The sequence below is a fragment of the Metopolophium dirhodum genome, chromosome 1 (assembly GCF_019925205.1).
Source record: "Metopolophium dirhodum isolate CAU chromosome 1, ASM1992520v1, whole genome shotgun sequence".
NCBI classification, from domain to species: Eukaryota; Metazoa; Arthropoda; class Insecta; order Hemiptera; family Aphididae; genus Metopolophium; species Metopolophium dirhodum.
Genome location: NC_083560.1, coordinates 68,984,697 through 69,004,173, shown reverse-complemented (window position 1 = coordinate 69,004,173; position 19,477 = coordinate 68,984,697). Strand labels below are relative to the sequence as shown.

The 19,477-nt window shown below is 34.8% G+C and overlaps 1 protein-coding gene across 1 annotated transcript; it reads right to left on the bottom strand.

Moving 5' to 3' along the window:
* Nucleotides 1–337: 337 nt before the first annotated feature.
* Nucleotides 338–13,074, bottom strand: LOC132934505 (uncharacterized). The gene is made up of 3 exons (XM_061000815.1): nucleotides 12,789–13,074; nucleotides 9,858–11,536; nucleotides 338–3,803 (listed from the first exon to the last, which is right to left on the bottom strand). The coding sequence occupies exons 2-3, from the start codon at nucleotides 11,475–11,477 to the stop codon at nucleotides 2,862–2,864; spliced, it is 2,562 nt and encodes an 853-aa protein (XP_060856798.1). The 5' UTR covers nucleotides 11,478–11,536; nucleotides 12,789–13,074; the 3' UTR covers nucleotides 338–2,861.
* Between the last annotated feature and the right edge of the window lie 6,403 nt (nucleotides 13,075–19,477).

Below are 19,477 nucleotides of genomic sequence, written 5' to 3'. Positions count from 1 at the left end.
ATGCAATAATATATTGATAATATATTAATATGTTTATTGGATATATTGACTAATCAAATTAATTAAGTGTAAATGGTTACCTATAGGTATAACTTTTTTGATTTTTGTTCATAATATTTTAATAAATCCTGATATAGCTGCACTAGTTGAAAATATTTTGTTCGGTATAAAAACCGTAGCACAAGTCTTCACCTCGATTTACTTATAAATTCAAATTGGAATGTCAACAGTTAATTTAATTGCAGTGTGTAGAGTAATCGATAAAGGTGAAATAAATGTAGAAAAAAGGAATATGTTATTTCAAAAATAAAAAGATACTACAATATTTTATAAAAATGTATAATGTCTGAAGCATTTATAAAAAAAAAATATAAAACAAAATAATAATATAATATACACTATAATATATACAGTTATATAATGATTACAATCAATCTAAAAATACATTTTGAAAAATTGTTAAAAACCCTTCTTATAATGAAAATTATATAAAAATGAACGAATTCCAATATAATTTAATCATATACCACCTATATATAAAAATTATTATTAATTGCATAGTTGTTATAGAATAGTATATATTATTATAATACTTATTTAATCATGCAATAATAACCCGTAACCGCGTTGTTGACGATTCTTCATCATATTATATTTTGTAATTATACATATTTTATCATGTCATATTATAATATTATGTATACATGCAATTCTTCATAATGCATATGCCTTAACATTGATATTACTTGGACTAATTATAATATGTCAATAAAGGGTAACGTTAACTAATATATTATTATAAGTCGTATAGCTCGACCTACAAATAAATAATACATGCGCATATACATATTATATCAATAGTTATAATATCATATAATATATAACACGTCGACGCGTGTATTTATTATTATATCAATTATAATATATAATGATTATATAATACAATACACCGTCGCGTATACATCATTCGTAGTGTCTCATAAAAAACTATTTACAATAGGCATAGTGAAAATATGCAGAGCACTTAAAAGTTAAGATTCATTAAGGAGAGCGCAAGTGTTCACAGAAATCAGTATTATTAATATAGTTATGCGTAAAATTATTACATCTTCAAAACTTAAATTAGTACGATCAATAATAATATTATTATAAACATTTTGAGTTATAAATTAAAATCAAACGTTTACAATGAAATAAATTGTACCTATAATATATTAATATCATATTATAATCGAAGTATATCGCTATGTATATATTATTATACGTATTAGCATAACGTAAAAAAGAACGCGTGCTATCTCAACAATTTAATATTAAAATAAGTGCTTAAATTAGAGACTCCCCAATTCAGACCTTTTATTTTTTAAAGTATATTAGCTCACCTCTAACCATTCAATGTAATATTATGTTTGTAGTTTTTACATTTTCATTTATTTCATACATAATTTAATAGGTACTTATATTATAGTGTTATTGTTGGGGGGCGCGGTGGTTGGTGACAGTAGCTAATGTGTTCTCAGGTCAAGTATCGTCCGACTATCTTAATTCCCGGATGGGTGACCACCCGAGTGCTAAGTAAAAATCTCTTGACCCACATTTACACGTGTTGCTCAAGACCAACCGTAATCCCTCCCACAAAATGTTAATGGCTATATTGCCGATACTTCAAAAAAGCTAATAAAAAAAATATTTATATATATTATTGTATACCTGCACCAATTGGCGTGTATTACGTCTGCGGATTAATACAGTCCGCACAGAAACCGTAATCACCATCCCCCCACACTATATTATTAAATATAATTAATTTTATAATATAAATGCATATATATACACCTTAGTATAATATTATATTGAATTTACATAATAATAATTATTATGTATAATAAAAAATATATTTTTATAATTACAATATTTAAAAAAACATGTTCACAGAACGTACGTAATAGACAATATATCATGGATATATGGGACCGATAACAACCACCCAAATCCAACCATGGCCTCAGAGGGCCTCAGCGGTCGGGTAGTTTTAAAATAGTAAAAAAAAAAAAAATCGCGCCTAAAACGCCTCATTATTCTCCCACCTCTCCTGCTCGAGCTCGACAACTATAGGTACCGTCGAAAACCGTATGGGCAATTTAGTCGTATATTATATTATATTGATATTATTAATGATTATATAAACTAAAATCGTCACCTAACTGGATTTTCGAAAGCTTCCCACAAATCCCTCCTCCTCCCCAAAAAAAACCCCGTCATCCTGAAAAAGGACGTGACGGTTGCGCTCGCGAAAATTACCTTCCGCGTTCATCGCTCGCGCCTAAGCGGCTTCGCGTCCGCCGCCCGCCCGTCCGACGGCGACGATCACGAGACGGTGTATGTGTTATTGTATGAGCGCTTTCCCTCCACCGAATTATGATCACAATAGTTCGGACGAAGTACAAGCACTACTTTAACCTAACAAGTATTAGATTACCAATGGGTTATGGCCCCCCACACGAATATGTTCAGGGGGGCCCATTATCTTCTTGAAGAATAAATAAAAAATTAAAAAATTAAATAAAAATTACCACCACCATGCTTACATATAGTCTGATATATTATACTAGAATCAGGACTGTGTAACAATATTAAGAGTGACCGTATAGTATGAGCCCCCCTGGAAAATTCGAATCCAATACTTCGAGAGTATATTACGAAATCATCAAAACATGATAACATTTTAGATTCTGAGCGTTCTCTGAACAACTATTGTGTACTGATGTGCCAATGCGTCACTCCAATTGCTACACAGACCCGATAATAATAATAATAATAATACATGTACATTTTTATTTCTAATATTATGTTTTGTTTCGTCAAGCGTTGTACGGATGACAAAACTGGTACACGAGCCGTTGGGAACGATCCGTCTTGCGCATGATGCCCTTTTTGTAGTATTGTCGCAGGCTCCGGGATAGTTTGTCGTAGTTCATTGCAGGCCGGTTCTTGCGGCGTCCCCAAAGACGGGCCACGGCCTGGCTGTCTTCGATTTTGAATATGCCCTGCTTCCGGTCCAGCCACCGAATCATCTGCTGCGGCTGCTGTGGCTTGTTTCCCGCGGCGTTTGAGAGCGTCGTCGACGACGCCGACGGGGACGATGGTGACACACCACAGTGAACCGCATCGCCTTCCACGGTGGCCGTCTGGAGTTCCGCGGCTGCTGATGAAGCGGTCAACAGTTCCTTGAGGAACTGCCACAAGTGGATGTGTTGTGACGACGACGTGGACCCGGAGGGAGCGACAGCCGTCGTAGCGACGGACAATGTCTTGTTTTCCGGCTCCAACACGGCTGCCGTTGTCGAACAGCACGTCACCGCGGTCTTGACGAGGATCTGCCTGGGTTGATACTTGGTTTCGGGTACTTCCGATTCGTTGTCGTCGTCGTCATCATCGTCATTGGCGGCCGTCGTAGTGGCCGCGTCGCCGCAGTTATACTCGTCGTCGTCCACTTCGATTTTGAAGCACATGTTGTTGCTGCCGTCGCCGTCGGCGTTCACGTCGCCACTTTCACCGGTCACGCTTTTGAACGTAGTGCTACAAGTGCTGCTATTGCTACTGTTGCTGCTGCTGCTGATGTAGCTGCTGCCGACATTGTCAGCTGTACCGGAGATGCTGGCCGGCGATGGAACAGTGGATGCCGCAGCCGCCGCTTCCATCATAACCGTCATCAGCAACCTATCGTAATAGTCGTCTGAGGCTGTTGCTTCAGTCGTTTTCCAAGTCGCCATTTGTTGGACCATATTATCACCGTCGTCGCTCTGAAAGTTTACGAAATAAAAAAATTACGTTAAAAACGTTTTAATAATAATAATAATAATACATGTATACAATTAATTATAACTTCGGTGACGTGTTAACGCGATGACGTGTAGTTATATGACATGCCGCCGCCATGAAATATTTTATTTATTTTACGAAATAGACTGGTATAATACACGGATATAGGCGTGGTACGAGTACGTGAGGAGGGGGGAGACTAGGTGTGCGTATTTTGGATTTAATAAAAATAAAACTCATGCTATACTTAGGTAGACCAAAACAGGTTTGAAACCTATTCGAAAAACCGGTTAGTCCGAAAAAAAATTGAAACTGTTTACACACTCGGAACTTGGAAAAAACGAAACTGTTTTCGGATTCGAAACTCAAAAAAAATCGAAACCGTTTTTGGGCTTGAAATAAACCAAACCAGTTTCGATTCTTAGTCATATATATTTTATAGGTCTACTTATGGTTTTTATTTTTTTTAACAGCCGTAAAAATAAAAATATTTAACAACTTTAAAAAAAAAAAATCTGTTTATTAATACATTTTTTACGAACAAAGAATATATTATAATATAGAGGCATTCATCTGAAATATGTTTTTATGAGTCACTATTTAATGCCAATTCATTACAAAAGGGCGTTAACAAGAACAAAAACAACTTTTATTACGAAACAATTAATACAAAGACATATTCTGTCAAACAATAAATGTATATAATATAATATTATATTATATCTAAATAATTTTACGACGGACCATCTATAGCTGTGTGTCAACTTTTAGTAAGAAAATCGAGAATCGCGTTTACTTATTTTAACATGTCGATTACAATAATAATATAGCACTGTGAAAAAATGTCATATTTGCAATATAATATTATGAAATCCGTTGTTACGATTTTGAATTTTTGATTGGCATTATATTTTATTACCACGGTTACTAATTATATAGTTGGCGTGGGGTAGCGTGGGTAGCGGTGATCCGTGTTTTTCCGATGGAACCTGTCACGGTTAGCATAATATTGCGAACATATTATGCACAGCCTACGACTAGTGCGACGTTATATTCTTTGAAATTATTACAATAAAGGTAGTATAATATTATATGCGCATGTAATCGGCGCCGTATTGCTTATAATATTTACGCAAAGTCATGGGCACAGCATGTGGACTGTATAATAGTATTATAAACCTATGGCATAATATTAAATGATAATAAATAATAATAATAATGTAATAGGTAAGATACCCACTGCTTTTGTTCGTTCATAAACGAGTCTTAATTTTGAGCATTTTGTCGGTTACAGTTTGTAAAAATAATAGTGTTTCTTTTTTATAATATTATAATTGCGATAGAAAAATTTGAATTTTACACATGCTGTATTGTTGGATGACTTTAAATATATTATATTAGGTATAGGTACAATCGTACAACATGCGTTTAATTCCCATGTACAAATTGTGATTTTTGTTATTTTTTTGAGTTGAACATCATTTTTGGAATTATAGGTACTATAGCGTAAGACACGTCGTATTCAAGAAAAAAAAAACTTCTATTAAAAACACAGGAATACTATAAGTAGTTACAGTGAACTTCTCTGTATGAATCATATCCAAAAACATAATTTTTTAAGATATTTTCAATAATTTTGTGATTACGCATCAGGATTACACATCATTTATAGGTATTGAAGCACTACTTTGATTCGAAGGTTTTAATTTTTTATATTGAATATAGTTATATTATATTATATTATAATAGCTAAAATTTTTTTTTAAATTTTGATCCATAACATAATTGTATCTGCACATTATCAGCTATATGAATTATAAAAGTTTGCATTATAATAGTACTTGATCTGTGTTAGAATAGAGGTATTATTATCTTATTTGCGATATATTATCATCCTATTGTTTGGTATAAATTGATCACGTCATAATCACTTGTAAATAAACAAATATTTCTATTGTACACATGATATTGTTATAATATTCCTATTCTATGCCACCTTTGAAAAATCGTTATTGTCGGGCCGACCATAAAATGTTAACTATATTTCACACAACATCATGCATATAATATGCCTATTATAGGGTTTGGGAGTGCTAAAATAATATTATAATATCTGCAGCAGCTGTAGGTATTGAGAAACGGTCGACAATATTAAAATGTTTCCAAATTTTCAATTTTCCGTTTCTATCGAAAATGCATATTATATTTTCATGTCTACTACAAACTGTAAGCGTGTTGAGATTTTTTTTTGTACACGTGTGCGGACCTTATAGTACATATTATAATATTGTGTCAAGTTATTATTACTCACGCCGTATACATATCGCGCGGGTACATGACCGCGTACGGGCCCCACGTGCGTCGAAACGAAAAACAAAATCTACAAAGCGTTGGCGCTCACTATATATAATATTATGTGATTATCATATATATATATATACATATATATTATATCTACACACTCGATGGGTATATATAGAGTGGCGAGTTCTGAGATGGCGGAAGAGCGGCGGGGTGTGCATGTTTTTTTTACTTTCTACCGGACACTGCGTCGTCACGCGCGCTCCTTTCGAAACGATCAAATTCCGAGTGCGTCGGCGGGCGCGGTCGTCGTGTATAATAATAATAATAATATTATATTATTCTATATTATGTATGTAAATATAGAAACAGGTGTATATATATATTATATTATGTGTCCCGGCACAAGGTTATCCGACGAGTATTCCATAGATATATGACGCCGCGGCAGTGATTGCGCAACGGACACGCGTGGCAAACTATACACCGGTCGGGTGTGATGGAAAAGGCGAGGGGAGAGATCGTCGACCACAATCGTACATTATATTATTTTTTACATATTATTATTCCTGCATCACTACACATTAATAATTTATACAACACTTTGTACGCCCCGCGATCGAAAAGACTTCGGAGAAAAAAATTATTGTGTTCGTTTCATACGCACCTACTATTCGATTTATATAAATCGAAATATTATGTAGGTACATTATAATAATATTATACATATATTTTATATTATATAGACTACACACGTGTGAGTATAAATTGATAAATTTTAGAACGTTGTTACCTCCTAAAGCGTTCTTATCGAATAAATCTTCACAATGTACCTACTTCATTATGTACTTATTATCATATTATATTATACGAAATTAAATGAGTTGAATTTATTTAACTACCTTTTCAAATAATATGAATATCATTTCGATAATAATGTTCTAAGACCGCCAGACGATAATATTATATTATGTACATATTATACGCACGAGCTTTAAATTATAAATTTATAACCATACGACACGCAACACGTTAAATGTTGATCTTGAAAACATTTTAAGGAAAATTTAAATATGCTTATATATCACCAAGATTATGCATAGATTTGCAATAGTTTTTGAATAAATTTACAAATGTTAGTATTATTTCAATTATTGCGCAATCGTAAAATTACCACTTATTAGTTATTGTTAAAATATGCGAACATACTTTCTAAAGTAGTAGGTACATACAACATACGATCTCAGTTAACTCTATAATTGGGTATTATAAAAACTATAAAAACGTAAGGAGGCGAAAGATGGGACCCAACTGTTGTATCTAAACTTTATTTTATTAATCAACTGATTCCACAATTATACGTACCTGTCACATTCATTAATCAACAAAAAATTAAAACACTATCGTATTGTATTATTTTATAATTCATAACTATTGCCAGTATTATTCATAAATATCCATAACAGTGTTGAGTGTTTTAGTCGTTTAATAAAATATTTACTTCGTGTATACTTTTTTTCCAATCTTTAGCTTTACTTTAGACCCGACTTTTTCCGCGGGCTAAAATTAATCGATCTTTTTATCGTTTTCCGTTAGACTTCAGTTTAAATATATGATACAAACACTATAATATTGATTAATTTTATGATTTTCCACTTCTTAATTCTGGACATATTTTTAATGTAAACACAAAAATCTTGAGACAAATTCAACGAGCGCTTAAAAGCCAACGTAAATCCAGTAACGTTATTATATTGGGTTTGGTCATTATGTGTGAACATCAAAAATATGTACAGAATTATTAAGATAGTAAAATTTCATAAAAGTAATCACTGCAGTATTGTATTCATAAGTATTTGGATCTTAAGAGTTGTTTTTTAATATATTAATGTAATATATTTGTCAAAATTTCTATATGCTCATGTCATATATTTAGTATTAATTTTATTATAATAGTTATTAGTTATACTATAATGCAATAGCGACCAAAAACCAAATTAATTTGTGATCCACCCTATACCAAACTATGAATACAAAAGCTATAAACACCCCCCGAGTCTCGAGGAATCTATACATTTATATTATAACTTTTATTGGAAACGGTAGTTTTTGAACAGATGGAGGACAAACGAACAAAGATATGTTAATTTTTATATATTTAGATGTATGATATGATAATATGATATAATATTATATACAATGACGTCGCTCGCGCTGTCGTATAATATGTCCGCCGTTCTAAAGTCTGCTCGTGCAGTACGTATCATATATATAATACGGCGGGATACCACGACGCACTTATCGTCCGGGGTGGAGAAGTGGGTGGGAAAGGGTGGCGAGGCTTTTGTTTTTTTTTCACGTTAATCCCGCGGTACTTGCACCCAAAGTCGTAGTCGTATGCCCTCCCTCCCCGTCACACGGGTCGCAAGACGGCCTGAGGCGCCGTCGGTGGAGTTTAGCGCGCAGGTTAATCGACAAGGCAAATATTATATAGGTATACAATATAATATTATTATTGTAATTACTATATTATATTATTATTATCATGGTAATAATAGTTACTTCGCCGCCACTCGCGCCTGATTGTGTATAATAATAATAATAATAATTTAACATGGCAACAACCGCAGCGGCGCGTATATTATAATATAATGGAATAGCCGTCAGCGGTAGGTGTGGTGGTGGGGTGGTGGGTCGGCGAGGAGAGGGTTATATTATTATTATATTCTACATGGATGGCGATGCGTAATAAAATAGAAATCATATTAAAGCCGCTCCAGGCGTACGGAATAGTTTTTGTAATTTTTTTTTTATAGCGACGGGCGCACGCGAAAACCTGTTCCGCGCGCCGCAGCGATGGAATGTGGGCCGCGCCCGGGCGTTTCCTCAGCTCGCAATCGCCGCACCTAATTGTCTTGTAGAGCTCTGAGACTTTGATATTATAATATTATTATTATTAATATTAAAGTTACGTCATGTTGTCGTCGAAGTCGTAGGTTCGAGCTATTTTTTTTCGTTTCGTTTTTTTTTTTTCCTTTTATCGTAAGTATACTTGTCTGACAACAAAAACTGCGAGCACGTTACGCCCCTTCCCCACCCTGCCACGCCGATCAAGTATTTATTATAGCAACTCAGAATATTAAGCCGAACATAATAAAGATCAAAATATCAAATACAAGACCATTGTGGGGTAACGACCCTCGGCGGTCAGTTGCGAGTCACACAAAAGTATAGCCTAACCACACGGCGCGTGGTGGGGGAAGGTTGCAGATAATAGTGCAAAACTCGCGTTCCATTCAACGAAATTGTCTGTTTAATGAAATATTTTTAAAAACCATAACAAGATCGGAACCGAATTTATCGAATTCCATTTACCTAACGAATTTCTGTATAGAATATATTCGAATAACACAGACGTATGTTTAGTTGTCTGGTTGACCGTCGAGACTTAGTAAAATATTGAAGTTTCAATGTATAGAACTATACTACTATAGTTACAACGTGGATTTCGTTACGACGGGAATTAAAGTCACTCTCGAGTATTATTCAGTATTACTCATTTGCATAAAGAACCTAAATAAATAACGATATCATACTATGTGTCTATGCCACCGAAGAAAGCGATCACAAAATCAACGTGTGGAAATTATATCGGGCCAGACTCAAAATATTTATAATACCTATATAATATAATGTGTACAAATTATGTTACATTATTATTTTATCATATTTACCGTGCTCGTCGTCGACGGGTCGCCACACGACGATGGCGGTGGCGTGACGGATGGCACTGGAGCCGAAGTCTGTGGGCTGTACGCAACTTCGGCCGAAGCAACGGAGTAGTAGCCTTGGTCGAAGCCGCCACTGCCACCGATGCCGTAGCTGTTGCAATAATCGCTGACGCTGCAGCAGTCGTCCACGATGTTAACGATGTCCACTGCACGGTCGCCGTTTTGCTGCTGCTGCGATTGTTGTTGTTGTTGTTGTTGTCGCCGACGGTAGAGATCTTGGTGTAGCGCCTGCTGGTCTGCTGCGGTGTCTGTGGCGTATGAATAAAAATCGGCAGTGCTGGCACCCGTTGTCGCAGCGGCAGCCGCTGCCACCATGCGGTCCAGCCACGACGGCGACGTCGTGGCGGAATAATAAGGGCCGCCGTATAACAGAAGTTCGTCGTCGTCCACGACGTTCTGTTTGGACACTTGTCCACCGTCCAATTGCAGAGACGGCGGCGCGTCCAGTCGGCGTCGGATGCCTTGCGGCGGCCCGCCTTCATCATCGGAACCGATAGTCTCGGTGCGTGGTCTACGGCGCGCGGGCCGCACCGTCGGAGCCGTCGGAACGACATCGTCGTCCGCGTTGCTACCACGTAACATTTCGATCAGTAGTCGATGTTTGTTGTTGTTGTTGCTTTTGTTGTGGCTGCTCGGCGAGACGACCTCGTGTTTGATTGTCGTCGTAGTCGTCGGCGTCGTCGCCACTTCTGTGGTGGATTCAACTACGGCCGCTGGCGGTGAGTCGGCCGGGCGTGTGGGTGACAGCGGTATCGCGGGCTGCGGTGCTGTGGCTGTCAACAGCGATCTCAACAGAGTGGTCTTGCCGGCGCGGTCTTTGGCGGCGGCGGCGGCGGTGGTGTCAGTCATCGTTGTCGACGCGTTGACGAGCTGGCCGGCCGGGATGACTGGCACGGGGGTTTTGGATTGACGGACTCCGGCAGTCGTGGTAGACACCACGGCAGGAGCCACCGGAGGCTGTTGATGAAAAATGGATTTTGCATCTTCTAAGGAACATATGTCGTCGTATATGGACAGAAGTTGCTGTAGCTCCAATTGTTGTTGCAGTGACGTCGACGTCGCTGGTGTCGAGTAGTAACAGTTGCCATCGCCGCCACCGACATCCATAGACGTGTTGGTGTGCACGGTAACTGTCGCGGAAATAGCATTCCCGGGCACACGACAGTCGGCCGACGAGGCGTCGCTGAAGTATCCGTCGCTTGCGCCGTTTATGAGCAGTGACAAGTCGAAACCGTCAAACTCGTCTCCGTCCATCGTTTGGTTGTGCTGTTGCTGTTGGGACGACGAAGACGATATTTGCTGGTGTTGGTGTCCGGATACCGCACCACCGTCGTCGGCGTGTTGCTGGGCCGTCGTTGTCGACCACCACCAGAAATCCGTTGGGGCATCTGCAGCGGTTTGCTGTTGCTGCTGCTGTTGTTGTTGCTGCTGCTGTTGTTGTTGTTGTATTAGTTGTTGTTGTTGTTGAATATTTGCCATCATCATGGTCGTCGGATTGCCGGTATTCGTCGTGGTTGCCGTCGTACTGGTATAACAATCGGCGCCGCCGCCGCTGTGAATCATAGCGGGGGCGCGATGTTTGTCGTAATTGTCAAACACGGACAAAAACGCTACCACGAAAACTGCAGAGGAAAAAAACCAATTCTTAATATTATTAATACAAATTAACGAACATAATATATTATTATATTATATAATATAATTATATTGCGCACGAGGAGGGCTCGTGAAAAGCCAATTTATAATATGTAATAATATCACAATATAATAATATAATGTTTGGATCACTCGCATACGAGTCGTCGTCCTAGTCGTTCGTTCGTTCGTTTGTTCGTTTGCTCAATGGAGGAGGTGTTGGTGGTAGAAGAAGAGGAAGAGGGGGTGGACTGAAGGCGCGCCGCCGTCAAATTTCTTTTATTCGTCCATGTCGACGTGCAGATATAGCTGCTGCGCGTGCGTGCTTGTGGGAAATGCGGCGGCGGCGGTTTAGTGACATAGATTTCGCCGCCGCCGTGAGCTGCTCTCTCTTTTCCGCAGCAGCGACGACAGCGCTATACTTATAAGTTACTATTACGGCGGCGGCGGCGACGACTGCCGAGGAGAGAGTGTGCAGACACCGCCGCAACATATTTTTCGCGTGTGCGTGCGGAAGCTGTGTATACAGCGTGCTTATAATAACACACACGAACGTGCATGACGCGTGTATGTATATACTATACGATGTGCACACAGCCCTCACATAATACGCGTCGCATTTGGATAACTGCGGTGCACGTGCATTGGCGAGATATACATAATCAGAGTATACAGACGGGGCTCAAGGAAGTTGCGTGGCGGCGGCGGCGGTGGTGGAGAATAAGAGAGAGCCATTGCCACTGAGGAGATGACGTGTCCGTCCACACTCAATTATATTTATATTATTATATTTAATCGGTGGTGCTGAAATAAAACTGTACGATTTTTACGTACAATTCGTTTTCAAAAAAAAATTAATCTGATATTATTCATATTGTATTGATAACCTATCGTAAACTCTCGGTTATTCGTAACCTCTCCCGAATCTCATTGGGCGACGAACGCGCGTTCAAGTCTCCTCCGAACGTTTAATAATATTATATGTATATATGTATCGTAATACTAAACATTATAATGATAGTATGTACATGTGGATATTGAATAATATGAGACTATATATTATATATATGGGGCTGTTAATGAAATCGCTACGTATTTTTTCGCCTACCTCTATAACATTATCATTGAGTTTAATATATATTGTGGAATATAATATACTCGATTATGTTATATGCATAAGCACATACATCGAATGCGCAATAAATAATAATTACAAATCATGAAGTATATTATACTTACGTTAATGGTCGTCTCTATCGTCGTCGTAGGCGGAACGTCTCCGCCGCAAAAATGTCTTGAAGTCGTACGACCGAAGTAGCGCAGTCACGTAAACTGTTTAGGTCCAATATTTTCACCGATATTCACAATTACACCTGACACCGTCGCTGTTTCGGTAATAGTTTTGACTTATGATTTTTGAGACGGTACAGGAAATGAGGCTGAAGCACATGCGTAGAGTCAATCGTTTCCGTGCGTACGTGTGAAACTGCTATTGCTCTACTGAGCATTGCGAGTTTGTGTTGCGGCAACGGTGCCGATATCATGAGCCGATATACAGGTATATAATAACTGGTAGGCGATTGGTTGTTAGTGAGAGGTGGTGGTGGCGTCGGCTGCGGCGAGAGGGGAACATTCTTAACCGAAGGCGGCGGCGCAGGTTGAGAAAACTACTCTTCCACCGACCCGCGCCGTACCGCCGCCGCAAACTATTCGCCGCCGACGACGTCGTCGCTTTCTATTCGCGCGGTTTCGCGACGGAAGGCAGCAGCAACTATAGTGCTAATATTGCAAATTTTCATTGGGTTTTTTTTACTTCGCAATATTATATACCTTATAATATAATCGTCGCGCGGCCGACCGATCTTTGTGTATTTCACCCGTGCCAAATTTATCGGTCATCGCGCGCTAAGAAAGTTGATTTAGCCATTACACGTACATACGACAAAAATAATTGTACTGGCTACATAAATCATATCAATTTTCCCCATTCGATGATTTACTATATAATATTATAATATAAATAATAATATATACGCGTGTGTTATATATAATATTATTTATATATATGTATATACTATTTATTTGGCATTTTGCATTAATATAGGTACGACTGTATATACTGACAAATCGTTTAGTTAAACACCGATACATTTACGATTTAGGTACGGGTACCTGTTGAAAATATAATAAATACCTGTTGATAAAGGTAGGAACGTTTGCATATTATTTGTTTTGCAGTTATAGTGACAAATTAAATTTTTTCCGATAATGTATTGTGGTATCTTACAATATTTACGAAAAAATATATATTTAATATGTTATATAATATTATATATTCATATAATTTATTTATTTATGTATTAAGATTTGACGGTCTGAGCCTTAAACAAAAATAGTGCATAACACATGCAGATATACAATAACTAGAACAAATAATATAACATTTAGGAAGTTGTGTTATATATATTACTCATAATATATTAGTCATGTATCTGATAGCCCACTTTAATTGATTTTGGCACCTAAACAGGTATAGACCAGTTGGCAGTTTTCCTGACAAAATTGGGGCCCACTTATAATACAATAGTTTTATATAAATCATATTATAGCTATTGTACGAACTACGAATAGTAATGCAATTTGGCAATGTTGCACACGGCAATAGGTATTACCTATATTTTTTTACGAAATATAATTTGCGTGGTCATGGCCCCGAGTACCCCATTAAAATCGCCAAATAAGCTAGCAAAATTTGTATAGTGAATATAGAATGAGGTACAATTCAATAATTTAATACTATCAAAAAATCATAAAGTTTCCTTATGTACAGTCATTGTTGCTGTAATTCTCTTGAAAAAATATTAACTTCATTGAGATTACACGATTTCCAATACATTTATAATTTTTACTAAACATTTCGTTTGTTTTCGTTATTATATTTCAACAACGACGTTATACGATATGTCGATATATAGAAACATCTTGAACCTACACACGAAAAAAATTGCAATAAGCAAATTATCAGTATTTGACGCTCGTTTTTGTGTTGTTAACTTTAACGTTTAAATTAATTGACCTCAAATGTACCTAAAAAGGTATGTTTGGATGTTGGATTGTTATAAAACTCTCCCCATGACATATTTAAGTCAACCACACATAATTCGTTCTGCATTCAACACAAATTGTATATGTTGTACGATATCGGATGGAAACAACACCCTGGGTTACCTATACCCTGTGTTTGGAAGGAACGAGTACCAAAAGGAACGGATTCCTGGAACGAATTTCTTTTTATAAAAAAGAACGAGAAAATGAACAAGTTCTTTTTTTCCAAGGAAAATAACAAAATTTTTCATTTCTTTCTAGTTCCAATAATTTACACAAATATGTAAATAATTGAAATTAAGATATCATTTTTTTATGCGTATAATGTATATTGCAAATTCGTTATCGAGTATCGACGTTAATCGTTACTCATTAGTCATTAGTCTGCACTTTATTAATATTTCTTAAAGTTACAAGTTATAGTTTATATAGAAATGAGTACCTACCTATATAAAATATAATTATAATAACAATAAATGATAATACGATATGATGATACATACGTCGGCAACAATTTAATTTTGAAGAAAATCTCAAACTAGAATTATAAAATATGTAAGTACCTACTTTTAGTTATATATAATAATTACAAATTAAAGAAGTATGCATAAGAAAAAAAAAATTTATGATAAATTAAGAATTTTTTTTATTTGGAACTAAAAAAGGAACTCGTTTATTTTCCAAAGGAACGACAAAGGAACGAACTCTTTTTTTTTAAGGAACGAGGAATGGACCGAATTCCTTTTTATAAGGAACTTTCCAAACACTTGCCAAGGCTGGCCATTAACGAGTTAAAAAGTTACTTTTGGATTTTCTTTAACTTAACTGTTAACTTAGTAAATTTCTTTTTTAACTAACGTGAAATTAACCAATTAATTTTTCATTTTAAGAAGTAAGTTAAGTTAATTTATTTTGTTTTTTATTTTATTGCATTTCACTATTTCAGTCTATTTTGTTTTCATGACAAAAAATATTTACCGTGAATTGTTTAAAGTTAAAAAAATTATATTATTCCAATTTAACTTATATGGAAATACCTCATAAAGTATAAATACTATAGTCTATAATATTAGTTTTGGTTTGGAAAAAAATTAAGTACGCTAGCGTTGTATAAACAAATTAATTTTTTTTAACTTAATAAAAGTTAACCAAAAGTGTGTATTAACTTTTAACTTTGTGTTATTGGTGCGTATTAACTTAATTGAGTTTAAAAAATCATTAACTTGCCCAACCTTGCCTATACCTTATAATTGAACAACCACGAATTGAGGATCAATAGTCAAGTAAACAATAAATACATATTTTTTAACGAAAAAAAATTTTGTTTTTTTCACCTACAGTTAATAAGTGGTTCTAAAAGTAAGATTTACTAATACAATTTACAATTTATATATTTTTTAAATTAAATATACTATAAAAATACTATACATAATATTATCGTGTAAATCATAATATTCATACATAGTATACTAATAAAAAGTAACAGTTAATAAATTACATTATTACAATACTTATGAAATAATTGTTGACACTGCAGAGGTGTAACTGTGTGAGCATAATAATCTTACACTTTAGTTACTTATCGATCGGGAAGTCTAGTTCGTAATATTTTTACTGATCATACAAACCACAAAAAACTGTACAAAATATGATATTAAAAATATTTATAGGTATTGATATTTTTAACTTTTAAGAACCTATTAGGTTATGACGGTTATGTTGTAATACTAAGTAATCAAATAAAAAAATAAAAATGTATTTATAACATTAATAATCAGATTGGAAACCACTAATAAAAATATGTTTAAAACTTAACTTGAATCTCAATTCGTGCTTCCTTTATATTTTAAGGTAAGAGTGGGATGCTATTCGTGAGCACCTGCAAGTACAGCGTTTTCTGGACGATTTTTTTCGTATTTTTTACGAGTACCTGCACCACAGCTAATAATTATTAATACAACTAATTCCACGACTCAAGTAGTCAAGTTTATTAATTGTCGTCTTCGGATCGGCAAAAAGTCTTCGTTTTGACATATCGGCGGAGGCGGCAGTGGAAGTAACCGGATTTCTCCTGATCCTCCCACCACACTATACCACTACTACATCGTATTCCGAGGTCACGGCTAATCGAAAGACAACGTGTTTTTAGAATATTTTCGAACACACGCGCACTAGCGAATCATAGTCGTATTTTTCACATTTTATTGGCACATTTTGACTATTGCAGAAGATTGCAATATAAACGTAAAATAACAAACAAAATCATTTGGTACAACCCAAAAATTGGCAAAATGTATAGGTATTTTAATAAATTATAGTCTGCTAAGCATGAAATAAATTCAATTTACACGTTAATGAGACCATACAATTTAAGTTAAACATCTTCGGGCATTTTAGTCAGAATTTTGGAAAAATTAAAATTGTTTCTCAAATAATAATGTTTTTATTTTAACTTACAGTTTTTACATTCAATTTAAATACCTGAATATTTAATAACAAATATTATGCTAATTAAAAAAAATTTCAAAAATTTCAAAATTGTAAATTGTATAAATAATCAGCTATTTTATTTCATCACGTCAACTGTTACCATAACTGTAACAATCGATGAAATTCTAAAACATATTCATGAATACATTTTGTGATTACGCAATAGTCATTATTTATACTAAAATGGGTCAATTGGTGGCTCGCCTGTGTATTTTTTTTAAGTATGTAAATATTAAATTCTATTTGTTCTTCAGTGTTCATTGTTCATAATATTTTGTAGTTCCCATTATTGAACACCTTAAAAATCGTTACCATATTTCTTCTTTTATAATGCATAATATGATTATAAATTATAATAGACCACTGCAGTAGTATCGCTACACAACATGATTTAGAAATACGAGTGGTTATAAATGTGAGCCATAAATATTAAAATAACATACACATTTAAATAATTATACGACGTATTATGTATAATATTATACCTACCTACTTCTACAGTCAATAGTCCACGCGCTACACAATGCGATTTAGATTTATGCATTATACATAATATAATGGTACCTATACGGCTATACCTATGTATAATTTTATTACACCAATATACTTTATTATAATTTTTGGTTGCAAGACGCAAGTTAAACATGCACAGTTAAACATTAAACATTTACCTATCTATTTCTTATTATTTAATTTTATAACAGATTATTAATACATTCTAAAAATAAATTTAAACCTTGCACAAAAATATATCGGTGTATTGATGTTTCAACCTAATGTTAGAATATGTTTGTATGGTATGCTTTTATGTAAAGACTATACAAAGTACACAAAGGATGTAAGATGGTGATAGCTGATAGGTGTTCTATATGAAAAATATCACAATACTGGCATTGTGACTTGTGAAGCTACATCAGGACGTCTTAATCTCGCTTCTATATCAACAATAATTACAACTGCGGTTTTAGTTTTTTTTTCATGTACTATTTAACATTTATTTAATCGATTTATCATAATTTAATTCTGAGCAAAGTACTTTGATTACACAGACTATATTATTATACTACGTACTAGAGATGATCCGGGTACCTGGCAATATTACTCGATGGCCGGGTACTCGATATCATATTTAAGACTCGGCTCTTACTCGGTACCCGGTGTAATACCTACATTTTTACCCGGCTCTTACTCGTTACCCGGCGAAATATTACATACTTTATACTCGACTTATATCCAATGGCAAACGCTGATAATATATTTATAAATATATGCATACCTATAATTAATGTAACGGGAAAAATCTAAAATCTAGGGTAGTAAATTATAATTTATTTTGGTACCTAACTAGGAATATACATGGGAATTACAATTACTGAATCGATTTACAATGGCCAGTTGATTATAAACAAATAATGTTTTTCTTCTACGAATTACAAAAATAAATCTCGTGTTTACTGTCTAATGTTTATATAGTTGATACTTGATACTTTGATAGTAGTATGATACCCATTTTGTATTGACATTTCTACTCGGCCTCTACTCGGTACCCGGTTTAATGCCAGATTTTCTACCCAGAACATCTCTACTACATACCAATAATTACCATGTATGTAGGTTTGAAAGATTTTGGTTTATGTTATGGTTAGGGTGTTAAAAAATAAAAAAACGAGGTTTTAACAGTTTTTTAAAAAAGTCTGTTTCGAAAAACTGAGTTTAATAGGGAGTGTACTTATTTATCAGTTTTCTATTCAGCATAGTGTAACAATTCAACTCACAAAGTATTATGTGCTTTTTAAAAAAATGCTGGACATCGAGTAATTTTTTTCATGAAAGTGTTATAATAGGTACAATGTACTTACAAGTTACAACTCTAAAATAGGTTTATATGCTTGTACAGGTTTTCTAGATAAACAGCTAATAAATAAGTTTAATACTAGGTACTAAAATATCACGGAGTTATTTAAGGGGAGTTATTTAGGTAGGTAATACATGTAATATGTATAAATTATGCTTGAATACACTCTCACACAAATTTTTCCAAGATTAGTGCGAGATTGTAAAAAATAGGTGAAAAAATAGGTACCTACAATGAAACTGCATAAATGAATAATTGTAGGATATGTTTAAAAAACAATTGATGTATTTCGAACAAAAACTCTTATAAATTAGGTATATTATAAATTCATACCAATCATTTGGCATTTTCATCATTTTATAAAAATAAAATATATGTATATTGATTTCAATTATTTGACAAGTAGCAACTGATGAAATTCAAAACATATACAAAAAAAAGGTCTTATAAAATTGGTAACATATTATAACAGTGTAAA

Excerpts from the sequence above, each read along its gene's own strand:
- LOC132934505 (XM_061000815.1), bottom strand. The coding sequence starts at position 11,477 with ATGATTCACAGCGGCGGCGGCGCCGATTGTTATACCAGTACGACGGCA. Across the intron at positions 3,804-9,857 it reads ACCCGTCGACGACGAGCACG|AGCGACGACGGTGATAATAT; the intron begins GTAAATATGATA and ends GTAAACTTTCAG.